At 41.5% G+C, this 26203-nt stretch overlaps 1 protein-coding gene across 3 annotated transcripts in view; it reads right to left on the reverse strand.

The window, feature by feature from the left end:
- LOC136876128 (pleckstrin homology domain-containing family G member 5) overlaps positions 1–26203 on the reverse strand; it is a 1197778-nt gene that overhangs the window by 1006737 nt on the left and 164838 nt on the right. For all 3 annotated transcript variants that reach the window (XM_067149822.2, XM_067149820.2, XM_067149819.2), the window contains exon 2: positions 21260–21353. In XM_067149822.2, coding sequence (XP_067005923.2) covers positions 21260–21353 — 94 coding nt within the window. The remainder of the gene's footprint in view (positions 1–21259; positions 21354–26203) is intronic.

Raw genomic sequence — 26203 nt, forward strand, 5'->3', positions numbered from 1 at the left:
TCCAATCTTCCCATCCCCCACCAAGGCCCCTGTTCAGCATAGCAGGTGAAGCCGCTTGGGCGAGGTACTGGTCATACTCCCCAGTTATATCTCCCTGCCCAGTGCCTCACGCTGCAGGACCCTGCCCTTGAGGCGGTAGAGGTGGGATCCTTCGCTGAGCCGAGGGAGAAACCAACCCTGGAGGGTAAGCAGATTAAGAAAGAAAGAAAGAAAGAAAGAAAGAAAGAAAGAAAGAAAGAAAGAAAGAAAGAAAGTTTAAGACATAATGAAGTACAAAATATGCCCGAAAAGTAGTTAAATATGACCTAAAAAAGGTCAAATATGACGTTAGCATTTTAAGGATAGGTAAAAGCAAAGTCATCTCCGTACAGACCATAAAGGCTCTTGGAGGAGTGGAAGGTAAAGTCTTCCACTATCAGTAACGCCCGGCCGCCTTTGCCTCCAGGAATTAACCTAGTACTCATTTTTGGTGTAGGCTGTGTGAACCTAAGGGCCATGTGCACCTCCGGAAGTGGAAATCTCGTTTCTTAAATTTTACGACGTCCTTTCGGGCGAAACAAGCACGCCTTTACCGCCTCGGCCAGGCAGCCTTGGAGATAGGTAGCAAGTATTATTAACATTAAACGGGTCAAAGAGCGATAATACACCAGACACATTTAATCATGTAAACTGACGGAGCTACAGTAGGTAAATTAAAACTTTATACATTCATTCAGTATCACAGCCCTGATGCGCCGTTCTCATTCCGTTTTCCTAAAAAATAAGCAAAAAATGTATTAGAATACTTATAGGTGTTTGTCGGTGTACGTTCGTACAGCATCCCCTTCTCGCTATTATGTCTTCTAAGTATACAACCTGCCTCTTTCAAGTAAAAGAAGAATATATCTACTGCAGAGTTTTGAAAACCTGTGTTTGAAAATTGACGCAGGTAAGATTTATCTTGTTAAAAACGACGCCTCAATTTGAACAAAAATTCTCAAAATATAACTAATATGACATATAACTGAAATGAGCAAAATATGACCAAATCAATAAAAATGACCAAAATATGCATTTATATTTAACATTAAATTGTTTTAAACGGGGTCATGGACACATCATTCACAATTATTTCTCAGATTTCGGGTGCAATGGCCACAGGAATGAAATATGAGTTTTCCTTAACATAAGAACAATAATAATAATAATAATAATAATGTCCGCCTCTGTGGTGTAGTGTTTAGCGTGATTAGCTCCCACCCCCAGAGGTCCGGGTTCGATTCCCGACTCTGCTACAAAATTTGAAAAGTGGTACGAGGGCTGGAACGGGGTCCACTCAGCCTCGGGAGGTCAAATGAGGTCAACTCAGCCATCCTCGAATTGGTTTTCCGAGATTTTTCACTTCTCCACCAGGCAAATGCCGGGATGGTACCAAACTTAAGGCCACGGCCGCTTTATTACCACTTTCTTACCCATCCCTTCCAATCTTCCCATCCCCCACAAGACCCCTGTTCAGAATAGTAGGTGAGGCCGCCTGGGCGAGGTACAGGTCCTCCTCCCCAGCTGTATCCCCCGACCCAATGTCTCACGTTCCAGAACACTAGCCTTGAGGTGGTAAAGGTGGGATACCTCGCTGAGTCTGAGGGGAAAACCAACCCTGGAGGGTAAACAGATTAATAATAATAATAATAATAATAATAATAATAATAATAATAATAATAATAATAATACAGAAACAAAGATCTTCCCTTATGACAAAACAGAACAGAGATTTTCTTCAGAACCATAATTAAAGGAAGTAAAACCTGAAGCACCGCGAACAAGGGTCTTTGATTGCTCTTAATTTTAATAGATTATATCACTACAGTCCGCCTCTGTGGTGCAGTGGTTAGTGTGATTAGCTGCCACCCCTGGAGGCCCGGGTTCGATTCCCGGCTCTGCAACGAAATTTGAAAGGTGGTACGAGGGCTGGAACGGAGTCGACTCAGGCTCGGAGGTCAGCTGAATAGAAGAGGTTCGATTCCCACCTCAGCTATCCTTGAAGTGGTTTTCCGTGGTTTCCCACGTCTCCTCCAGGCAAAATGCCGGGATGGTACCTAACTAAAGGGCACGGCCGCCTCCTTCTCTCTTCCTTGTCTGTCCCTTCCAAGGCCCCTGTTCGGCATAGCAGGTGAGGCCACCTGGGCGAGGTACCTGTCATACTCCCCATTTGTATCCCCAACCCAAAGTCTCACGCTCTAGGACACTGTCCTTGAGGCGGTAGAGTTGGGATCCCTCGCTGAGTCTAAGAGAAAAACCAACCCTGGAGGGTAAACAGATTATGAAGAAGAAGAAAAAATCACTATAATATATAGAAAATTCTGAAATGAAATGAAAAGCTCATTTCCAAAAGATACCAAATCCAAACATTTCAAAATTGAGACGATGATGGAAAACATTCGTTTCCTGCATCGTTGGCAACGTAGTTAGGACGATCTAGGGAAAACTTTGGGGGTTTACCTTAAAAATATTACTGTACTATCTGAGAATAAACATTATGTTGGGCAAGGATTTTATAGCTGACAGTTCGTCGCTTTATTTCACACGCCTGGCAAACCTACTCGACGTCACTCACACATTCGACAGCACCTTACGCTCCCCTCTCTCATCTGTATTATTTTTTCAAATTGTCTGGTAGATTCTGCATTCGTGCGAAACAAAATAGCTAGCGTGACTTATGACCTAACCCTCGGGTTAGCAATTGCATTTTGTCAAAAATCATAGTTATTATTATTATTATTTTTTTTTAAATTTTTTTGCAAGTTGCTTTACGTCGCACTGACACCGATAGGTCTTATGGCGACGATGGGACAGGAAGGGGCTAGGAGTGGGAAGGAAGCGACCGTGGGCTTAATTAAGGTACAGCCCCAGCATTTTCCTGGCGTGAAAATGGGAAACCACAGAAAACCATCTTCAGGGCTGCGGACAGTGAGGTTCGAACCCACTATCTCCCGACTACTGGACACTGGCCGCACTTAAGCGACTGCAGCTATCGAGCTCGGTCATAGTTATTAATGTAGCTTAAATGAAAATATGAATTCTGTTCCGTTTATCTCATACTCTGAAGTTACCGGTACAATTATTTTAAATGCTTTGACAAATACCAAGCTATTGGTAGGATAGTATTAATCACTTTGATGAGTGTAAAGTTATCATAAAACCGGGCGAGTTGGCCGTGCGCGTAGAGGCGCACGGCTGTGAGCTTGCATCCGGGAGATAGTAGGTTCGAATCCCACTATCGGCAGCCCTGAAAATGGTTTTCCGTGGTTTCCCATTTTCACACCAGGCAAATGCTGGGGTTGTACCTTAAGTAAGGCCACGGCCGCTTCCTTCCAACTCCTAGGCCTTTCCTATCCCATCGTCGCCATAAGACCTATCTGTGTCGGTGCGACGTAAAGCCCCTAGCAAAAAAAAAAGTTATGATAAATATTACCGTTTTAAAAAGCAAAACAATAAAATAGCAAACTGCTCCAAACAAAATTCTAAGTCGCTGTAAAATGGGAAGGAGCATACTGCCACGCGGAAATTAACCACTAGTCCCAACTAATGCTCTCCGGTCTGGTATAGTTTTATCTTCAGCGCAACTGATGAACTCCCGTCACATTATTCTGAAAGCCTGGAGGAACATATTCCACTCTGAATGGTGAAATTATTTACGGTTTTTAATTAACCAGGGAAATATTCGATCTTGACAAGGATATGAAAATATGATGTTCCGTTGTTACATAATATTACAAACATAACACCGTCAGATTAGTGGGCGTTTCATCAAACGTGTGATGCGAGGGACAAAAGTAATGCATAGGGAAACGTATTTCCTGGCTTTGAAACGTGGCTTGACATATTCACTTGGCGCTGCGCCAAAACCACGGAGTAATCGATGCGGGGCTCACGGCTCAAATCCCTGGGGGGTAATGGGGGAGATTGAGGGGACGGTCAGGTGAAGAGAGGGCGCATTGATGACGCCACAAGCGTGTGTGTACGTTAAGTGGCCAACCTTCATCATCTGTCATCAGGGCAGCTTTAAGAGCCTGGAGACGGCAATGATTTATAACGACCCTGCGGAGATCAGTCTATTACGTCCTAAAAACACGGAGAAGTGGCACAGCACCCATTCATATCTAAGAAGTACGGGATAAATTTGTTAATACAAATTTCAAAGTAAAATATCTCCTTTATTTTCACCAGTAGTAGTAGTAGTAGAACCAGGCGAGTTGGCCGTGAGGTTAGGGGCGCTCAGCTGTGAGCTTGCATCCGAGAGATAATGGGTTCGAGCCGCACTGTCGGCAGCCCTGAAGGTGGTTTTAAGTGGTTTCCCATTTTCACACCAACAAATGCTGGGGCTGTACCTTAATTAAGGCGACTGCCGCTTCCTTCCCACTCCTAGGCCTTTCTTATCCCATCGTCGCCATAAGACCTATCTTTATCGGTGCGACGAAGAACAAATTGCACAAAAAAAAAAGAATAAAATTATTAGCAGTAAAATTGAACCAGACACGATGTTAGTGTTTGAAAGTTCAGTTTTTTAATCCAGAAAATTCAACAATCGCATAAATACTGCAATTTATAGTAATAATAATAATAATAATAACGGCCATGATAGGTAATGCGTCAAGTGTACATCGTCTGAAGAGAGGTTAGGTAAGAGTGCATTCTGCCCGAAGACAGGTCCCAACCTCCGCAGAGGTGTGCCTGAGCCGCAGTTTACGTACGGTAGCGTGTCCAGTTCCTTTCCGCTCCTCCATTCCCTTACCCCCCACCAACAGCGCGTGGCTACCCATCCACGCCCAATGTTCTTTAACTTCGGAGATCTCACGGGATCCGGTGTCTCAACATGGCTACGACCGCTGGCTGAGGAGAGGTGGTGGAATACAATTTATAATCACTACATTGCGTGCCAAAAGCCTGGATTCGATTCCAAACCCCTCCGCAGTGTTCATATGGAGTGAGGGCATTTGGCGCTTTTGATGGTAATTCGTCTGTCGGATGGTGACGTTAAGCCTCCGGGCAGACCCCTTGGTGCTATTCGTCAGGAGTAGGCTATGTTTCGGCACCGGGCTTCACTCCCTCCCTTCTTAGGCCTACTATCATATATCAGGACATTCATTTCATCTCATTAACTTCTCTGGTGAGGATAACATCAGGAAGGACATCGGGCATACAGCATGGTGCTAAGATTCATCTCAATTTATACCCGACCCTGCAGAGAAACGGGATACTGGATGGCCGTACATAATAATAATAATAATAATAATAATAATAATAATAATAATAATAATAATAATAATAATAATAATAATAATGATAATGAAATGGCGCATGGCTTTTAGTGCCGGGAGATTCCAGGACGGGTTCGGCTCGCCAGGTGCAGGTCTTTTGATTTGACATCCGTAGGTGACCTGCGAGTCGTGATTAGGATGAAATGATGATGAAGACAACACATAAGTTACACCAAGCCCCCGTGCCAGGGAAATTAACCAATGATGGTTAAAATTCCCGACCCTGCCAGGAATCGAACCCGGGACCTCTGTGGCCAAATGCCAGCACGCTAGCCATTTAGCCATGGAGCCGGACATAATAATAATAATAATAATAATAATAATAATAATAATAATAATAATAATAATAATAATAATAGAGAGAGATTCGAAACGTCAGGCTACTAAAATGCGCCATCCTGGACTCAGACTACTACCCGTCGAAAGTAAAATCTGTCGCTCTTCCCAGTAACACCAGGAAACCTCTACACTCAAAGTCGATAAATTTGACACGGAGAAACTCAAGATATGCAAAGAGTTCACAGAAAAATTGGAAGCAATGGATCATAACAATTTAGAACAACTAAAGGAAAACTTAGTCAAAATTGCCACAGAGACTGCCCCGTTAGTTAAACAGAAGAAACACCCCTATTGCACTGATTGCGACTAAGCGGTCACCCAGAGTCTGTCATAGATGGAGTTCACAGAAATCCCAAATCAACTTGGGTGATTTCATCGATCAGCGCCGACCAACTGATATGACTATCAGACAGTTGAAGCGAGTACATGATTGGGACCAGCTGACTGAGCTAGATAATGACTTCAAGAAGAACCTGGGTCACTATACACCACCAAGCCTTCGCTGCCATCTACTGGTCAAGTTCCATGCCTCTCTTATGAAATGTGAAGCCCCCAAATACCTCATTTGTTTATCAGAACGGTCCACCCGCCTACCAAACTCCCTCTCCCAAACTGAAGAAGAAATGAAAACCATCATCCGTTTTCTGAAAAATAACAAAACATTGGGGAGGAGTCATTAGTGGCTGAGTTATGGAAGCATGCTGGAGACAAGGCTGTCATTAAGTTAACTGAAGTCCTAAAGTACTGTACATCTGGGAGATAAAGAGACGTCCACTCTGATCCACCCCTTGCACAAGAGCGACTTGACCAACACCAACAATTGCAGCGAGATTTCCTTGGGACCAGTCACGTGTAAGAGATCCTCGAAGGCCTTCCTGAACCACAACTACATCCCCAATTGAGAGGATAACCAGGAGGATTCAGGAAAGGACATCCTCGTACTGAACAGACGTAGTCACGTTTGTCGATTTTAAAAAGGCAAATGACTGAGTTGACAGGCCTGCACGAACTGGGACTCGAACAGAAGACTCACAGAGTTATCGAATATACTATGTAATCCAAGATCACGAATGAAGTTCAAAGGAACATTCTCGGAAAGTTTTGGAATCAAGACAGGAGTTAGGCAGGGCAATGGAGTCTCCCCTCCTCCCCTCAACTGTGCGTAGAGAAGGCCATCTAAGAGCGGCGAAAGGGACTAGATGGGCAGAAGTTACAAGGTGGTATTCACTTGGGATACAAGTGAAAGGGGCTCAGTGTGGGCTCTTTGGAGTTCGTAGACGACTTGGCCCTTCTCGAGAGCTTATTTGAAAGAGCAGTGAAGCAGCTCAATACATTTAATCAGAATGCTTCTAAAGGGACTTCAAGTGTCCCTAGACAGGAGAAAGTTACTTCACGAACATCAGTGACAGTACTAGTGAACTACAAATGGAACAGGACAAAATCGAGAAAGCCAGGAGGTTCAAATACCTGGGAGAATGGTTGGAACACAATCTCTCAGAAGAGGAAGCACTAACAACGAGAGTTAACAAATGAGAGCTGATATGCAAACCCACTAAAACACATACAACAAGCTCTCTCACAATGCCAGACTTAAGACACTACTTGCAGTCATCCGCCCGGAGGCCGTGTATGTTTTTGAGCGTCTGATCTTGAAATAGAAAGGTCTGACAGACAAAATGGGCGTCAAGGAGCGAAAGATACTGAGACCAATCAAACAAAAGACCGAAAACAGGAGGCGACACAACCGGGAGCTTTGTAAATACACGGAAAAATCACAGATGTGATCTATGCAAATATATCGAGGAATAAATTGATCAGGCTAACAACCGGCTTCTCATGTCAGTGGCGTGCAATGAACGCCATCTACCCCAGTGCTGCTGGGGCAAAGAAATTTGGATTTACATATTCAAATTATTCCTTATAATATTTTAATGAAGTTCTTAGAGAACTACTCTCTGCACATTGGTGATGTCCGTTTTTGTGTGACCTATTATTATTTTAGAAGGCTGGGTTCAGAACAAATTCTCGATTATGCGAATGTCTTTACTGTTGAGTTGTACAGTCGCTCGCATAAGTATTCGTCCGTCTATCCTGTTCATATATTGAATACCAAAAATAGATTACAAGGCTTAAGGTACATTAAGAAATAAATAAGCACTGGATATGCAATGTATACTTGCAATAATAACGGCAGAATATGCCCTCCTGCAGGGCAATACTCTTAAATAAAAAATAATGAGTGTGGTTGGGTTAGGAAACGGCACCGCAAAAGTATTCGTCTGCCTTGTGCATTGTCTTGTATAACGATCACAGCACTGAGGAAGTCAGTCACATCACAAGCTCAGCCAATCAGTGATACGGACAGTGTTAGTGCGTGAACATCTAATGCATGCCCCGAGTACAATGGGTAAAGTAAGGAAACGAACTGTTGTTGAACACGAACGAATTATCCAACTCCACGAAATTGATGATCCTTAGAGAGTAATTGCTGAGCATCCAGGAATACCGCGAACTACAATCGCAAGTTTCATTCAGTGATATAAGACCAATGTAATTGTACTCAACAGAACAAGAACTGGGAGGCCAAGAAAGCTGACAGCACGCGAAGAGCGAAGCATTATACGCACCGTCCAACAAAATTCCCATGTGTCTGAACCTGTGGTTCGAACAGATGTACAAACCTTCACTGGGAAGAACATCAGCACAAACACCGTAGGACATGTGTTACAGAGCTGTTTTGCAGGGCCGTTCAAGAAAGAACAAGCCCCTGGATGAGTGAGGTGAACCGTAAGAAGAGGTTGGCATTCCCCAAAGAGTACGTTAGTAATCCACCGGCGTTTTAGAAATATGTGCTGTTTATTGAGGATAGCAAATTCTGTTTATATGATTGCTCTGAAAAGCGACGTGTGTGGAGGAAGAAGAACGCCGAGCTCCAAAATCAAAGTCTGCAACCAACCGTAAAATATGGAGATGATTCCATTATGGTGTGGGGGTGTATGTCGGCGGCCATATAATACCTGAACGCATTGATAAGATCCTGTATTTGAATATTTTAAAGCAACACATATCATCCAGCGTAGCAAAATTAGGTCTTCATAGTGGATACCTATTCCAGCAAAATAATGATCCTAAGCATACTGCTCATGTTATTAGGGAATGGCTACTCTACAATACACCTCATGCGCTGCAGACGCCACTCCATTCCCCAGACTTAAACCACATAGAGCATTTATGGGTGGAATTAATATGTAAATTGAGCGGCGTATTACAAATAAAGAAGATCTGAAGAAATACTTCGTGGACGAATGGCACAAAATAGGCCCGGAAGTGACAGAAAAACTGGTGACATCCATGCTGAAAACCCTTCAAGTCGTGATTGCTTCCAAAGGATGTACGACGTGCTGCTGTTAATTAGGAAATGACTGTACATTCCTCGAGTTCTTACTGTGGACTAATACGTTTGCAATACGACTTTTCTGCAAGCAGTGCGATTGTTTTTTTTTTTAATTTTTTCCAAATGGCAGTGCTTATAATGCTATACATTATGTTGTCAGATGTTCAGACGGCATATAAAACATACTGTAATTTGTTTATAATTAACTTCTTCATGGTATTGGTGCTCACATGACGTACGTGGACGAAAACTTATGCAAGCTGCTGTATTTCTTGTAGGTCTTCCATCAGCTTATCGTATTTTTCTTCATCAGATGCCTTTTCATAATTAATGAAGCAGGCAATCTCTTCTCTGACAACGGCATTTTTGAAGCAATGCATTTGTGCAAAATACACCTTATCTCGAACCAAAGACATTTCTAAATTTCATTTGAAACTCGTCGAGGTATTTAGTTCTAATTCTGTCATGAATAATTCGAAGGAATATTTTCAGTACATGACTCATAAGACTGTAATTGTCCCGTAGTCGTCGAAAACCTGTCTGCATTGCTGTGGTGCTGAACATCTAATGAACAGTCATTCCCTTTCTTCCTGTCATTAGCGTTTAATTTGCTTTACGTTCTTTGGAATTTTGAAGCCGTAGATATTACTGTGGAGACAAGAACGTTTTTGCGATTTTAGCTTGGTATTAATAAATATTTTGTGCATCAGAGCACAGCTTTCCCTGAGCTGACAACTTGAATAGTATGCCTTCAATGGTCAATGGACAGCATCCCCACCACCACCTCGTAGTTTTAAAATCCGCTAGATCTTGCATTGTGCTCCGCGAGTGGACTGAGTGTTACATAGCGAAGTGGTCAAGAGTTGACCGTTGCACTCCAATAGACTTGCTCTCTCTCCTTTCTACATTCGACTGGCTTCCTGGCAACCACCTTATCTCCTGCTACGGCTCTATTGTTGTCTTACCGCTGTGCATCTATCAAACATACTTCTCTCCCTCTCGCTCCTTCTCTCTTTACGGTATTAAAATCATTGTGACTTTCAAATTCAGATTTATGAACAACTATCGACATTTCATACAAAGTGCATCCTTTCTTGCTCAATGGGCTTAGCAGTTATTTTTGGTTAACGGTTACAAGTGTAACGGGTTAATAGTAACGGTTAAAAACAACTACTAGTACACTGGGGTCCGCTATTAAAGGCATATAATATTCGATGTACTAGGTACTCTGTGGTGTAGGAGCAGGACCCAAGTTCGATTCCGGTTCAGATCAGGCATTTCTTACGTGGATCTGACGCCTGGTTCGAGGTCCACGTGATATCAGTAATGTTACTGGTTTTAGGTTCCACTAATTTTTTTTCGGTTTCCGAGGTACTGGAATTTTGTCCTGCAGGAAATTGTTAAAGTGCAAGTAAATCTACCGACACGAGGCTGACGTATATGAGTACCTTCAAACACCACTGGACTGAGCGGGGATCGAACCCGCTAACTTGAGCCAAGAAGGTAACTCAGCCCGGCCCACGTGATATCGTTTACGCAGCTATCTGATGGTGATATAGCGTCCTTGGTCAAGAAAGCCAAGAATAACGGCCGAGAGGATTCGTCGCGCACACCATGCGCATCTCATAATCTATAGGCCTTCGAGCTGAGCAGCGGTCGCTTGGTACGCCAAGGCCCTTCGCCAACGAAAACGCCAGGGGACTAGGGAAATATAATATCTGCAAGGTCGACGTAAGTAGCTTCATAACTTCTTGGCATGCAAAACTCATTTTACCGGTAGATAGTTCACCCACGGAAAAATATTTGCAGCGGATCAGTTTAAGAAGTACCGAAAAATAAACAAAAAATGAACTCTTAAATATTAAAAGAATAATATAGAAACGCCACGACGATTGCTTAACAGGAACATGAAGTTTTAGCAACAACGAGAACTGCAGCAAAAACACTATACAATTGAAAATTATGCAAATTGCTACTTTTAAATAACTTATATGAGCACTTCATCCCCCGCATACCGCATTTCACTAACTCGCTACCTATTATGGAAAAATATAACCACAGAGAACTCGACTTTGCGTCTTCATAATTCCTGTAATGCTAAAAACATGCACAAACGACTCAATACTGGTTAGTAAAATAATACTTACCGGAGGCAGTTACTGGTAGCGAGTACGGCCGCGCGTTAGCGGAATACACACGAGTATTGCCAAGTATTTCAGTAACGGAATATTTGAAGTATTGTAATCGTTACAAACCCGTGCTGGTTAAAATTACCCGTTACATCATTTATCACTTCATACTGAGATGGAATCACGTTAGGAGCTGTATGTGACTGTGACTGCTGATTTCGTTACCATAAAGGCGTGTTTGGTTCGCCCGGAAGGACGTGGGTTCGAATCCCCGTCAGGAAGTCGTAAAATTTAAGAAACAGATTTCCACTTCCGGAGGTGCATATGGCCCTGTGGTTCACTCAGCCTACACCCAAAATGAGTACCAGGTTAATTCCTGGGGGCAAAGGCTAACCACTCTATCCCATCACGTGCCGAGGTTAACAATGGTGGAAGCCTTTACTTTCCACTCCTCCAAGGGCCTTCATGGCCTGTACGGAGTTGACTTTGCTTTTTTTGATTTCGTTACCATAGCTACTGACTCGAGTTTAATATGAAATGCGACCTACAGGATCCGATGTTTCGCTTTAAAAATTCCACATCAATTGGCAAGGATTCGAATAATGGCCGCCTTGGGGATAAGGCGGAGATAATGTCACGCATCCATCATGTGCCGTGTGTCATTTGTATCATTTATACCCACAAGCGAGTGAAAAGATTACTCAGAGCAGGATTCCGAGAGACATGACATCCTATAGCCTACTAAGGAAGAAAGGCAAACACCATGCTTGCAATGAATTGGGATAAGACCAGGAAGCATATGATTTTCTGTCATATTTGATCGAATTTTCGTAGTCTATGTATAAGTAAGTTTCCATACTGGGAAACTGAGAACTTTCTTGCATACAAGGTGTTCGAACATTTTCGACCCACAATCACAGACTGTAACAAAAGAGATCAGCAGAATTGAAATAAGGTAATGTGCCAATCTTTTAAATCACAATTTTAATCCAGTCTCAACAGGGAAACAAACATAATGTCATTTTAGACGAAATCGGTGGTTCAAATATCGCCTTGAAATGCTTCACAAGCAATGCACATGACATCTTAAACCACAGTTGCGAAACCCAATGTTTTAGCGTGTAGTGGTAACGAAATGTCAAGTTACGTCAAAACTAAAGTCGAATTCTTGCACGAATACAATACTTCCTTTACTGTTTGAAAGTATACATGAAACTGAGGTCAATGAGAAAGACTGCAGATTCCCACTTGATCAATTACGGTCGTTACAATACTTGATTGTTTCCTACTGATCTTTATGGCCCTAATCATCATCATAATCATCTCCTCTTCCTCCTCCTCCTCCTCCTCAGTGCCACATCTCCCTCCGAAAGTTGGCGGTCTAATTGATCATTATTAATACCGCCTGACTAGCGGCATTAGCCGGTCACTTGGTGAGGTGTCTTACCTGCCTCTTACCCGGAGGCCCCGCGTTCCATTCCTGGCCAGGTAATGGATTTGTACCTGGATCCAAGAGCTAGTTTGAGATCCACTCAGCTTACTTGATTACAATTAATTGAGGGGCAATTTAATGGTGAAATAGCTGCCCCGGTCCAGAAAGCTATGAATAATGGCCGAGAGGATTCGACGTTCCAAACACATGACACCTCGGAATATGCAGGCCTTTGGATTGAGCAGCGACCGCTTGATTGTGGTAACGGTCCGACATAGTCCATATATAGACGTTCCATGGGTCGAGACGGTTGATGCTATGACAATAGCCCTAGCTTAGTGGACAAGGTGGGCTTACTAAGCAAGCAATATTTAACTATAACATTTGATTTGCACTCAAAAAGTATTGATTTCTCAACCTACCTTAAATAAGAAGCGATAAATTGCAATCAGTTTCGACCTGATCTTGGTGGACATGGTCTCTTCGGGGCTATTGCGCCATGGGATTTGGTTTGATTTTATTTGGTTTGTTTTCGTTTGGTTTGGTTTGGTTTGGTTTGGTTTGGTTTGGTTTGGTTTGGTTTGGTTTGGTTTGGTTCAACCAGCGGCTCTAAAGATTTCGGAAGATGTTCCTCCAAACCAACGACGCAGGTTCTTAAGCCAGGAATTCCTGTGTATTCTCACAGATCGTCAACTTTCCCTTCGATGGTGAATTGGGGAAGTTTACCTATATTGTTCACCTATAATGATGTGCCCAATAAAATAGAGATTCCTCTCTTTGATGGTCGTCAGAAGAGCTTTACATTCTATTCATTCGTCTGAGGACATCGTCACTGGTTTTTCTTTCTACCGAGAATGTTTCGAACATCCTTCTGTACAAGTACATCTCGAAAACTTCAACTAGGCGTTTCAGCGATGGACTGAGCACTCTTCGAAATCATAGATAAGGGCAAGGAAAATGCAACAGCGTAGAATGCCAGCGTGGATTTGAAATCTAATATTTCGACTGAAAAATCGGGTTCTCATGCTGACAAACGTATTTCTGACTTGTTAAATCCTGCATAATATTTCTGCGATTTCTGAACTAGTATAACATTAAGGTGTTAGAAGTTATTATTGGAATATAATGTACGCAAGTCCCAAACCAAAGCAGAATGAGCTTTAAATCCGCAGAAGGACCTATTCCAATTTAATTTTACCATCTGAACTTCGGGTATAATTGCTTTTCTGGGAAAGGTATTTTATGCCCTTCTCTTATCGTAAATTAACAGAGGAAAGCCATTGATGATGTTGTTCAGAACACTTATATTTGGTTTGATTAGCTCCCGTTAGCTGAGTTCATTTTTAATTCTGCTTCACACCTTACCAACACAACATTACAATGTCATTACGTTTGGAATGTACGATATCAATAAATACCTCGCTGTTCTAACCACTGCCTCCAATTATCTGTCGCTGATGTGAGACCGACGGAACCGAGCCAAGTTGTGACACACGTGTAGAATAATTCCGTAATTACTGCAATTTTACGCATGAAACTAACTTCCCTACTAACAACGTTGAGGTGGTGAGAGAACCACCAAACTTGTAAATTGGAGAGAGAAATTAGAGACAAATGTTCGTGTCTGAACTGAGTTAGGTGTAAAATTCAATATATACGGCTAGTTAACAAATAATAATAATAATAATAATAATAATAATAATAATAATAATAATGTGATGCCTTGTACAAAGCTGAATTAATCGCAATGAGTAGAAAAGGTCTGATTGAGACATTAGTAATGAAATAACGAAAGATCTTGAGGGTAATCCTTGGTTCTGTCAAAGAAAATTGAGATTTCTGGAGAAGGCATAACCACGAACTAAACACGCACATGAAAATGGTGTCAAATTTTCTTTCGGGAAAACCAAATGATCATAAATATCTTTCAATTAATGAAACTCAAGGAACCTCCGTGGCTCAGACGGCAACACGTCGGCCTTTCACCGCTGGATACCGTGGTTCAAATCCCGGTCACTCTTTGTGAGATTTGTGCTGGACAGGTTTTTCTACGCGTACTCCAGCAACACTCTCCATTCTCATTTCATAGCATCTATCAGTCATTAATAAATCACTTTGAGAGTAGCGACCCCGTCGTACTAATAGCCTATTTATGATTCATTCCTTACATCCCTGACCGGGTCAATGACTGGAAAACAGATTATAGGTTTTCAAATGGAACTCAAATTGATAACGATTAGTTTATTTCCATTTAACGAATCGTTTTCCAAAGTCATCACTATAGAATTTGGAATGGACACGTGTAGAATTTAGTGCATCGAAAGGGAAAAATGACCTCATGAAATAATTTCTCTATAGTATGAAAAGGTAAGGCCTCTTTGTTTTAAAAGAAACATTTTAAAATAAATGTCTCTCAGTCATGGCCATCCATCAATTCCACATCGCTTCCTGCGAGGTCACACCGATCATCGGTATTGTAACACCCCTCTATGATATTATAACGGATTGCATAACAATAACAAAAGTACAACAAACAATTCCACGAAAACATTATTATTATTATTATTATTATTATTATTATTATTATTATTATTATTATTATTATTATTATTTAGAATTCATAACAACTATGGCTCTTTTGCAGTGTACGGCTTATAGGGACAATACAAGAGTCATAATTAATGGAGATTAGCACTTGGTTACGTCATCACTTAAGAATTTTTCTACATCAGTCTCACGAGACAGTTTTATGCGTAGTAACAGAGGATATTGGAATTCTTGGGAACAATGATAGCTTGTGAGTCTTGAATGATATACAATGGCTTCAGTTTATCTCAGTAATTTCTGGAAGCAGCGAACCCACCTTGGCTCACTTTGAGTCTTGACCGGACTTCAAAAGACGGATGCATATCATGGCACCATTAAGTTTGAAGAGTGAAGATTTCGCCCCGCATTCGAACCATACAGTTATGGGTGGAAAACCTATAATAAACCCATTCTCCTTCAAATATAGACGTGTTATCCAGCTCCAGTCCAGTCGGGTCTATAATGGCACTTTCCATTTTCCTGTATCCCATCACCATTGCTGCTCTTTAAGTGTGTTTCAGTCCATATTCCTTCTTATTCTGCTTTTCTTGATCTAGTGAAGCCACGTTGGTCCGGATCTACCTCTTCTTCTCCTCCCTTCAGACTTATTCTCCATCATCCGCTCCGGTATCCTTTCCTTTTCCATCCCCTTCGCGTGTCCAAACCATTTCAGTTTATTTCTCTGATTCAGTCCGAAAGCTTTCCTACTCTGATTTCCTTCTTAACATCGCCATTTCCTGCGCTGTAATTGCTTGTCGTCCCTATCTTAGTTCTTAAGAACGTAATCTCATTAGCCTGGATTTTACTCTCCTGTCTTTTCGTAAGTGTCCAGGTCTCTATCGCATACGTCAGTATAGGGCAATTATACACCCTACACGTCGCAACCTTACCGTTTCTTGATACTTCCTCCTTCCAGATCAAGTTCATCACATGCATTCTCCTATCGTATTTCCCTCCTCTCTCTGTGCAGTTCTACATCCTGCATAAGTTCCCTTTCCCAGTAAGTGAAGCTTTCCACAGGGTCAAAGTCTTGGCCCACATTTTTATAGTGTCCTTTTCTGTTTCTATCACTGGCATATTGTGGTAACCGCCGTCATCATTTTTATCATCATCAAAGCCATCAGCCAATTCTAATTAAATTATCTGGTCTCTTCAAGAATTAATCCCAAGTAGTTCTTCCGAAGTTCTTTACACGTGAACTGGTTCTCTGCCAGTGAACTCCATCACCCATTCAAACGTTTATCGCATCTCAGTTGTCAGTTGGTCTCTTTAACTCCATTCTAATACAAGTTTTATGCATTCTTCGTCTCTCACGCGAAAAAACTACAAGCCCACTGCAATTTCATGGTCGGTTGTCTTATCAGGATGTCAGTTTATTTCAGATGATTTCCTAAAGATGTTATTGAGTCATTAATTACGTTCGTTGATGAATGATTTCTATCATTCAGGTCAAGTTTGTACATAAAGTAAGGCCTCAAGGATTAATATATCTTAATTAATGTAAGCATTAATACTGTAACAACATTTAACATGAGAAACATTCCTTTTTATAAATGTTATTCTGAAAATGCTCCGAAAACTGACTAAATCATTTCCTCGTTAATGTGTGACGAAATAAAGTGAAAAAGTCACAGATTTTAAAAACACAGCCGACGAAAAGAGACATAATACTTACGAAAAATGTTCTTAAATGTACTTTACAATTACAATCGTTATAATTTAATTCGTATTCATCATCATCATCATCTGTTTACCCTCCAGGTTCGGTTTTTCCCTCGGACTTAGCGAGGGATCCCACCTCTACCGCCTCAAGGGCAGTGTCCTGGAGCTTCAGACTCTTGGTCGGGGGATACAACTGGGGAGTATGACCAGTACCTCGCCCAGGCGGCCTCACCTGCTATGCTGAACAGGGGCCTTGTGGAGGGATGGGAAGATTGGAAGGGATAGACAAGGAAGAGGGAAGGAAGCGGCCGTGGCCTTAAATTAGGTACCATCCCGGCATTCGCCTGGAGAAGAAGTGGGAAACCACGGAAAACCACTTCCAGGATGGCTGAGGTGGGAATCGAACCCACCTCTACTCAGTTGACCTCCCGAGGCTGAGTGGACCCCGTTCCAGCCCTCGTACCACTTTTCAAATTTCGTGGCAGAGCCGAGAATCGAACCCGGACCTCCGGGGGTGGCAGCTAATCACGCTAACCACTACACCACAGAGGCGGACTAATTCGTATTAATTTTAATAATTTATGTCCGGATCCTTGGTTGAAATGGTCAGTATTGCTGCCTTCGGTTCGGAGGATCCCATTTTCCATTCGCGGCCGGGTGGGGCATTTTAACCAATCCTGGCTAACTCTTCCGATCTGGGTATTGGGTGTTTGTGTTTGTCCCTATGTACACATAACACACCATACTACCAACCACCAAAATCACAAGCAATATTGAATACTTCCATCCACATACGGTTGGTGTCAGTAAGGGCATTCGCTCATAAAACACAGCAAAGACCACTTGTGCGACACAGTTTGCACCTGTGATCCTATTAGGGTGTGGAAAAAGAAGTAGTAGTTTTATTGTATTTTATAACTTAATTTTGGGTTAGTTTAAATAATATTATTCGAAAATATACAATTGTTACACTATGTTTTTGCCGGCAGTTCAGTACGCAAGCTAGCTTCTTGTTTTATGTGACTTTTGATACCATGATGATTGTGTAAGGAACTCCAGTTTTATGTCAGAACCGAACCAACGAGTTTAACTATTTTATTTTTAAAATCTCCACGACCATTGATCAGTATTTGAACCACGGCCACCTTCGTGGCGAGCCAGCAAACAATGCCACTCGACTTTCGCAACCTCTCTTGTGGTTCTTACCTAGCCAGGAAGAATATTCTTTATCAAAGAGCTAGAAGCTGCATTACAAAAAAAAAAGTGCTAGTTAAATTTAATAAACCTACGATTATAAATTTTGTCCACACTCTTCAAAGTTTACTTAATTTAGCAAGAAAAACTGCTATTATGCTTTACGTCGCACCTACACAAATAGGTCCTATGGCGACGATGGGACAGGAAAGGGCTAGGGCTGGGAAGGAAGCGTCCGTGGCCTTAATTAAGGTACAGGTGGTGTGAAAATGGGAAACCAAGGAAAACCATCTTCAGGGCTGCCGACAGTGGAGTTCGTACCCACTATCTTCCGAATACTGGATACTGGCCGCACTTAAACGACTGCAGCTATCGAGGTCGGTAATTCTAAGGGTTCTGTTGGGCCGTACCTCCTACGTTTATGCTAACCTTATAGCATAACTTTGAGGAGGCAAGAGTATAGTCATTTATATTCTGCAAGAAAGGAATCCGCTCTCGAAAGAAACTAGATTTCCATCAATTTATTTTCAAATACAACTTTGTTATACGAAAGTGAAAAGATAGATGAATTCAGGATATCATATTCATAAATTGGAAGTAACGAATATGAAAGAAGCGAGAATGATTGCTGGTACAAACAGGTGGGAACAATGACCGGAGTGTACTCGGAATGAGGAGAGAAAGGTCAAGCAGCACCGAACGAGTTTGCCGTTCGCTTGGGAGTGCGCAGCTGTGAGATTGAATTCGGGAGAGAGTAGGTTCGAACCTCACTGTCGGCGGTCCTGAAGATGGTTTTCCGTGGTTTCCCATTTTCACAGCAGACAAGTACCTTAATTAAGGCCATGGCCGATTCCTTCATTATCTTAGCCCCTTCCAATCCCATAGTCGCCGTAAGACCTATCTGTGTCGGTGCGACGTAAAACAACTTGTAAAAAATTGTTTAAGCAAGGAATGACCTCGAAGAAAGAAGTTGTGCTTAAAACCGGGTTCGGTGGTGGAGTCATGTGAGGCGAATAGAGGAGGGTAGGTTACCTATGAGAAAGAAGGAAAGTCAGACGGAGGCAACGATGATAAGACACAGTTTTGAATGATTTAATAATAATAGTGTAACTTAATGGAGCCACAGAGCTAGTTGGCGTGATGTGAAGGCAGTTACGTAATTCACAGAGGCTTGCAGACTGAACGGCAAAAGGGCATAGGAGCCAGTTATGAAAAGTTATGTATGTAGATAATCCTCCAGAGTGGATCAATGTCAGAGCGTCGACCTTCGGATCTAGAGACTGTGGGTTCAAATCCGACAGAGGTAGTCGATGTTTTTAAAGGGCAGAAGAAAAAAATCCGTTTCACTCTCCATGCCGTACAGTGTTGGCAAGTAAAAGATCTCTATTGTTTACCTAAGAAAAAATAATTAAAGACTCAGCCATAGGTCGCCCAAAGAGCTCCGTGTTACTCTGAACGTCGAAATTGAACAGCAAACTAAATTACGTCATATGAAATTGCCTGCACACGGTAGCTCAGAATATATTATTTTTAAAATCATTATCTGATCCCGAATTTTTAGGCAATAATATATTAGAATGCAAACTAATTTACTTATTAGAACGTGTCGTCTAGCTCGTTCTTCCGTTATGTAGCAAGAGTAACAAAAATTCTAGGTGTTCTGGAGTTCCGCACCCCTAATGTTTATGCAAGCCTTATTGCATAACCGGTGTGTAGGCAACAGTATACTTGTTAGCTGCTTCAGTAAGGTTGCATTATAACCTTAAAATCTGGGTTCTAATGTTTTCATTACGATCCCGCCTTCTAGCCACGAATGTTAAGGCGCCATCTGCTTAAGGCCTGACACCGTGATTAGCTAGTTCGAGTCCCCATGTTGGAGAAAAGATTCCCTATCACACTGTTGGCCGGCAGGGTAGGCGAAGGTGGTATACACTCTCTAATCACTATACTGCGTACTAAAAGCCTCGGTTTTCAAACCTCTCCGCAGTGTTTATATGGAGTGAGGGCACTATATGACGCTGTTGATGGTGATTAATCCGTTGCACAGAGACGTTACGCCTTGATACGCTATGTGCCGACACCGGTTTTCACCCTCTCTCTATATCAACATAATGATCATCATCACCACACCCACAGACGTGTAGGTTACCCATGGGCATCAAATATGAAGACCTCTACAAGGCATCTCCTGAAGCGACACTGAATGATTTATTTATTTATTTATTTATTTATTTATTTATTTATTTATTTATTTATTTATTTATTTATTTATTTATTTTGAACAGTTTCGTGGCAATGATTTTCAAGAAATTTTCCAGATTTTAGGAAATCAATGCAGAATAAACCCTAATTTACACTACACTTTTACGCAGAATTTGAATCCATACATTTCCGAACAATTCCAGTCGTGGTAATGACCACCGTCTTCTGCATGGTCTTGTAACTGTTGGTGTTGACATCCAACTTCTTCAGTCCTTCCACCAGAGTTTTAGGTATAGCAGCTGTACTCGAAATGATGATTGGTACAATTATCACCTCTTCATAGTGCCATAGTATTTGAATATGTTCTGCTAATGGTGTATACTTGTTGATTTTCTCGGTGTACTTTTCATGGAGGTTTGCGGTGTTCGGGACAGCTATGCCGATCAGACAAGCACGTTTTCTTTCCCTTCTCGAACAACACTATATCCGATCTGTTGTGGATAGTCGTCTTATCCGTGATAATTGTTCGGTACCAGAATATTTTAATCTCGTCATGTTAGAGTACAGTTTGAGGGCTGTACTTAAAATAGGAAAGTTTTTCATCAACCAGTCTATATTCCATAGCAACTTCTAAGTGCAGAATCTTGGCAACCGAGCCGTAGCGCTCCTTATACTCCCTTCCTGAGAAGTGTGATTATCAGGAAGGAACATGGTGTACGGTTTCTTGCGTTTGGCATCCATATTATTATTATTATTATTATTATTATTATTATTATTATTATTATTACTATGTACAAGTCTTCAAAGTTTACGCAGTAACCAAGATATTTACATTCAAGTGACTTAAATCTCTTTAAGTCCACAAGATTCCTTTATAAGAACAAAACTACGTGAAAAATGAAAAGCTATGAACATCTGTGTTACCAGTATGCAAAATGACCTGATGCCTCCTATTAGTTTCCTAATCATTTTATATTATGGAAGGTGGTGTTACCTTACATTCACTAAGGACTAAAGTACTTACTGGGAGATTCTGGAGGGTCAAAATGGCCGAGAAAACCAGGAGAAGACGGACCTCCGTGAGATGCAGCCCGTTGCCGAGGAATACTTTGGAGACCCTGAAAGAGATAACATAGTTGTAATATTTTCCCCCAAACATTTTAAGTTTAAAGTTAGAAACAGTTCCATCCACTGAAACATATTTGTTTTCAATCACTAGTAATTTAAACCCACTCTTCAGTGATTTCTTAAAAACTTTTCGGCAAAAATTTTTAATATTGTTTACTGATACGTAGGGGGCCGATGACCTTAGATGTTAGGCCCATTTAAACAACAAGCATCATCATCATTAACTGATACGTAGATTTAGATATAAAGACATTTATGAAACTATAAATATCCAAAATATTAGTAATTTAGGCCAAAATGCAACTTGGGACTTGAAAGTTCCGACAGGATTGATGGGAATATTTTCAAGGTGGCATATGAATGACAAACTACTGCACTATGATGGGAGCCCACAAGGAATTGTAAGCATAAAAATGAGTAAATTTCATATGACCATGGTGTACGGCTCCATGGATAAATGATTAGCCTGCTGGCCGTTGGTTCGAGGGGTTTCATATTCAATTCCCAGCCAGGTCCGGGATTTTAAATTCCACTTCCTCTGGTTTGGGGGTTGGATGTTTGTGCTGTTTTCACTATTAGAATTCATCTTAGTTAGGGCCTTATATTTGCGAACGGGCTGGTCGCCTATAGGGTGTCGTCTCGAAAGGCTTGGACCAGGCCTCTCCTGAGGCCACGCGCGACTGTAGTATTAACATTACTAGTAACTGTGACAGTAATTATTGATTCTTACGAAGTCTGCAGTAAAAATCCGTTTTTGCTTTTCAGCATTATGGATCTCCGCACAGAACTCCTCCTCTCTGTCACTACTAAATTCACTAGGAGTTCCTGTGTCCTTAGGTATATTTTCCAGCTCATATGCTATATCGTTACTTCGAGGCTTATTCTGCAGAGTTGAAAAGTAAGAAAGGATTTTTACTGCAGACTTCGTTAGAGTGGTAATCTATTTATTTACTCAACTACTGAAATTAAGCTAACCAACAACTTGCCGTTAGCATTGATATTATTTACCATGAATAGGCTATCCAATAACCCTGGATACTAATGCAGTTAGCAACTTCCACTCAACCACTACTTTGTTGTTTTTGGAACCTGACAGGGCTTTGAAGTCGCCATTATTTTATAATACCAGAATTGCACAATGCTACATAAAGAATACGTTCATAGAGTACAATTTTTAATTTTAGGTATTCACTTACTAGTGGAAAAATGTTAGCTTACCATTTGAGCAGTAGAAATGCTATTAATATTCAGATATGCTTTGTACTCCAGCATTCACTAAAATGGCTTCACCACTACTGCGTAGCGCCACATATTTCAGCCAGATAGCTGCTGATGATTGAGAAGTCCCGTCGGGTTTCCAGGTAACGTACAGTTCCTGCAGTGATATTTAAAATGTGGGACTTTAAAGTCCCGCCAGTAAACAAAGGGTTAAAAAGACGGAAGGAGTCTCGAGAAGGTTACGTGAATGAATATGTTCATTCATCATATTTCTGTCTCAACTGTGGCACACACCATTTGTACGGAACTGACGGTCATACTGGTCCTCAGACGAAGTAGCAGAGTCAGCCAGTGCGCTATATTGCACCTCTGAGCTTAGCTTAATTGATATTTCTGAAAATTGGAAACCACGGTAAATAATCTTCAGGATTCGAACCCATCATCTCCCTAATGCAAGCTTATAGCTACGCAACTCTAACCGCATCGTCAACTCGCTCGGTGATAGGCAAGATAAGAGTGAGGAGCGTAGCACAAGTATAATAATAATAATAATAATAATAATAATAATAATAATAATAATAATAATAATAATAATAATAATAATAATAATAATAATAATAATAATAATAATAATAATAATGACTTTACGACCCACTAACTACGTGTACGGGTTTCGGAGACACTGAGGTGCCAGAATTTAGACTCGCAGGAGTTCTTTTCTGCCCCATTAAATCTACCGACGCGAGGCTGACGTATTAGATCAACTTCTAATACCAGCGGACTGAGGCAGGATCGACCCTGCTAACTTGGGGTCAGAAGGCAAACGCCTCCACCGTCTGAGCCACTCAGCCCGGCAATACGAGTAAATGGCTCAGCTAGGGGCCCTGTGGTTGTCATTCCACGCTATCAAGTTGATAATCCCTAGGGGTTACTCATTTTAAGATAGTTGATACCGTAGAAGTATTCAACTTCTCCCACCCACATGGTGTCCGAAACTCCGACAGTGGACAACTCTTCCGAATACCGAACGCACCTGGCGTTTATTACCTTCCGTCATCTAGAACAGGATCTAGAGGTTTGTTATAGACACGAGATCTCAGCGAAATAGTGTATGATACTGTTCCTGGCGATGACAAATTCTTTGTGGAGATGCTTGACGTAGTTCCAGAGAAAGGCCAAGTTAAGACATGCCAGGGAGATAAGAGATAAGAATACTGTAGCTTTACAACATTGATAACTCAGCAGTAAATGCTGGAGAACAATCAGCACACGCCTAGAAGGACAATGATCTCACACTTAGGTGTTGGCACACGATGTATCCAACATCAACCTCTTCTGTAGAGAGAACACTGTTTATAAGGACACGAATAGGATTGCCATATTCTGAAAACCACGACATTTATCACAATCGGAATTATAAAAACCGGGATGCTTAGCCTCTGCTCCAGAAACATTTCATTCCTTCAATCTGACAGTTTAGAAATATGTCTAGTCCAACCCACATGCAGTACAGTTAAAGCTCGATTTAACGCGGTTGTCGGAGGAACATGCTTTACTCCCCGTTATAGCGTAGCCGTGGAAAATGTAAAATGATTTATAGGGAGACTGAAGATTAAAAAAGTAGGAGAGTACATGGAAACACAATTTTATGAAAGCCACTGTACCTAAAAAAACGCACACACACACAAAATTCTGTTCTTCATAGGATCGATTATGTTCATTTACCGCTCAAAAAGTACGCTTTTCTTTTTTGTGATTTCACAGCACTTTCGCCAACCGAAGACTTAACTAGGAAACCGTATGAGAAAAGTTAAAAACCAACATGATCACTTGTTTTGTAAGCGATGGTGAAGGCAAACAAAAGTTTAAGTTCTTGAGGGGATGGGAGAAGATCATTTTAACATTGCCTCGTGTACACAAAAGCTTGGCCAATTGTTCACGTCCCGTTATTTCCGTGAATAGACAGGCATGCAGTTTCTAAAACCCCATCCAGTCATTCCTTGAAATTCTGGTCAACGTGGAGTCGGTAAATAATAGATTTTAATACAGAATCCCTCTATGCAGTTCGTTACAACATAAAAAGACACTAGCGATTCTTTTTAATAAATGTACGTTGTACCACGATCAAACCGAATCCGCGGTGAATCGAACCGCGTTTAACCGGGCTTCCACTGAAGTTCATTTATTAAAACAGTACCATGTTACATGTATAGAACGTCACGTCTTGCGAAATATCCCAATAATAATAATAATAATAATAATAATAATAATAATAATAATAATAATAATAATAATAATTAATGTTACTGGTTTTTACGTTACACTACATACGTTTAGGGTTTTCGGAGACGCGGAGGTGCCTAAATTTAGTCCCGGAAGAGTCCGTTTAGGTATCAATAATTCTACCGACACGAGGCTGCTGTATTTGAGCACCATCAAATACCACCGGACTGAGCCAGGGATCAGAAGGCAGCACCTCCAACGTCTGAGCCACTCAGCCTGGCGTCAACTATAGATCGCTTCGCGGGCGAACGCTTCTAATTGTTTACTTTAAATCCATCACTTGTCACTTTCGTTAGTTTATTTCTATTTTTACACATTATTACTTTTGTTTTTAATTCTGATTGCTTAATGTTGACGTTGTTTTAAAATGTGCTTTGCGTCACAGCGACACAGATAGGTCTTACGGCGACAATGGGATAGGAAAGGGATAGGAGTGGGAAGGAAGTGACAGTGGCCTTAATTAAGGTACAGTCCCCGCATTCGCCTGGTGTGAAAATGTGAAACCATGGAAAACAATCTTCACGGCTGCTGACAGTGGGTATCGAGCCCATTATATCCCAAATGCAAGCCCACAGCTGCGAGTCTCTAACCGCACGGCCACTTACTCGAGCTGTTGACAATGTTTGGTACAATTTTTCAATCTTCACTTCAGCACTCTGTAGTACAACATTTCAAAAGCTTCCCTTCCTCATTCTTTCACACTAGTTTTTTATCCAGCACCACGTTCGACATAAACATAGGAGTCGATGACCGAGCGGTTAGGTCCCTATAAATAACAATCATCATCATCATCATCATCATCATCATCATCATCATCATCATCATCATCATCATCATAATCGATATAGACATCTACAGAAACCATCCGGCGCCGTGGTCTACAGATAGCGAGCTTTCCTCCTACCCGGAAGCCCCGGGTTCGATTCCTGGGCAGCTCAAGGTCTTTTGCCTGGATCTGAGGGCTGATCTGAGCTCCACAGAGCCTGCATGAGAACAATGGAGGAGCTATCTTACAGCAAGATAGCGGCCTTTGCCCTAGAAAGCCACGAATTACAGCCGAGAGGATTCGTCGCGTTGACCGCACGTCATCTAGTAATCTACAGGCCTTGGGTGAGCAGTGGTCGCTTGGTTAGCCAAGGGCTATCAGAAATGTAGCGCAAATGTTTAAAAAAAAAGATAAACTACATATTTCGTCCCCTTTGCTCTCGAAATGTGAATATTTTCCATCTCAAGAAGTGAAGTTCATACAGTTCGCTCAATAATTCATTCTACCTTGCTCTGCTTGAATGGAAGCTTGTTATCCATGCCTCAGTTTCATTCTCTTATCATACATTCTTTG

Source organism: Anabrus simplex, chromosome 6 (assembly GCF_040414725.1).
Source record: "Anabrus simplex isolate iqAnaSimp1 chromosome 6, ASM4041472v1, whole genome shotgun sequence".
Classification (NCBI taxonomy): domain Eukaryota; kingdom Metazoa; phylum Arthropoda; class Insecta; order Orthoptera; family Tettigoniidae; genus Anabrus; species Anabrus simplex.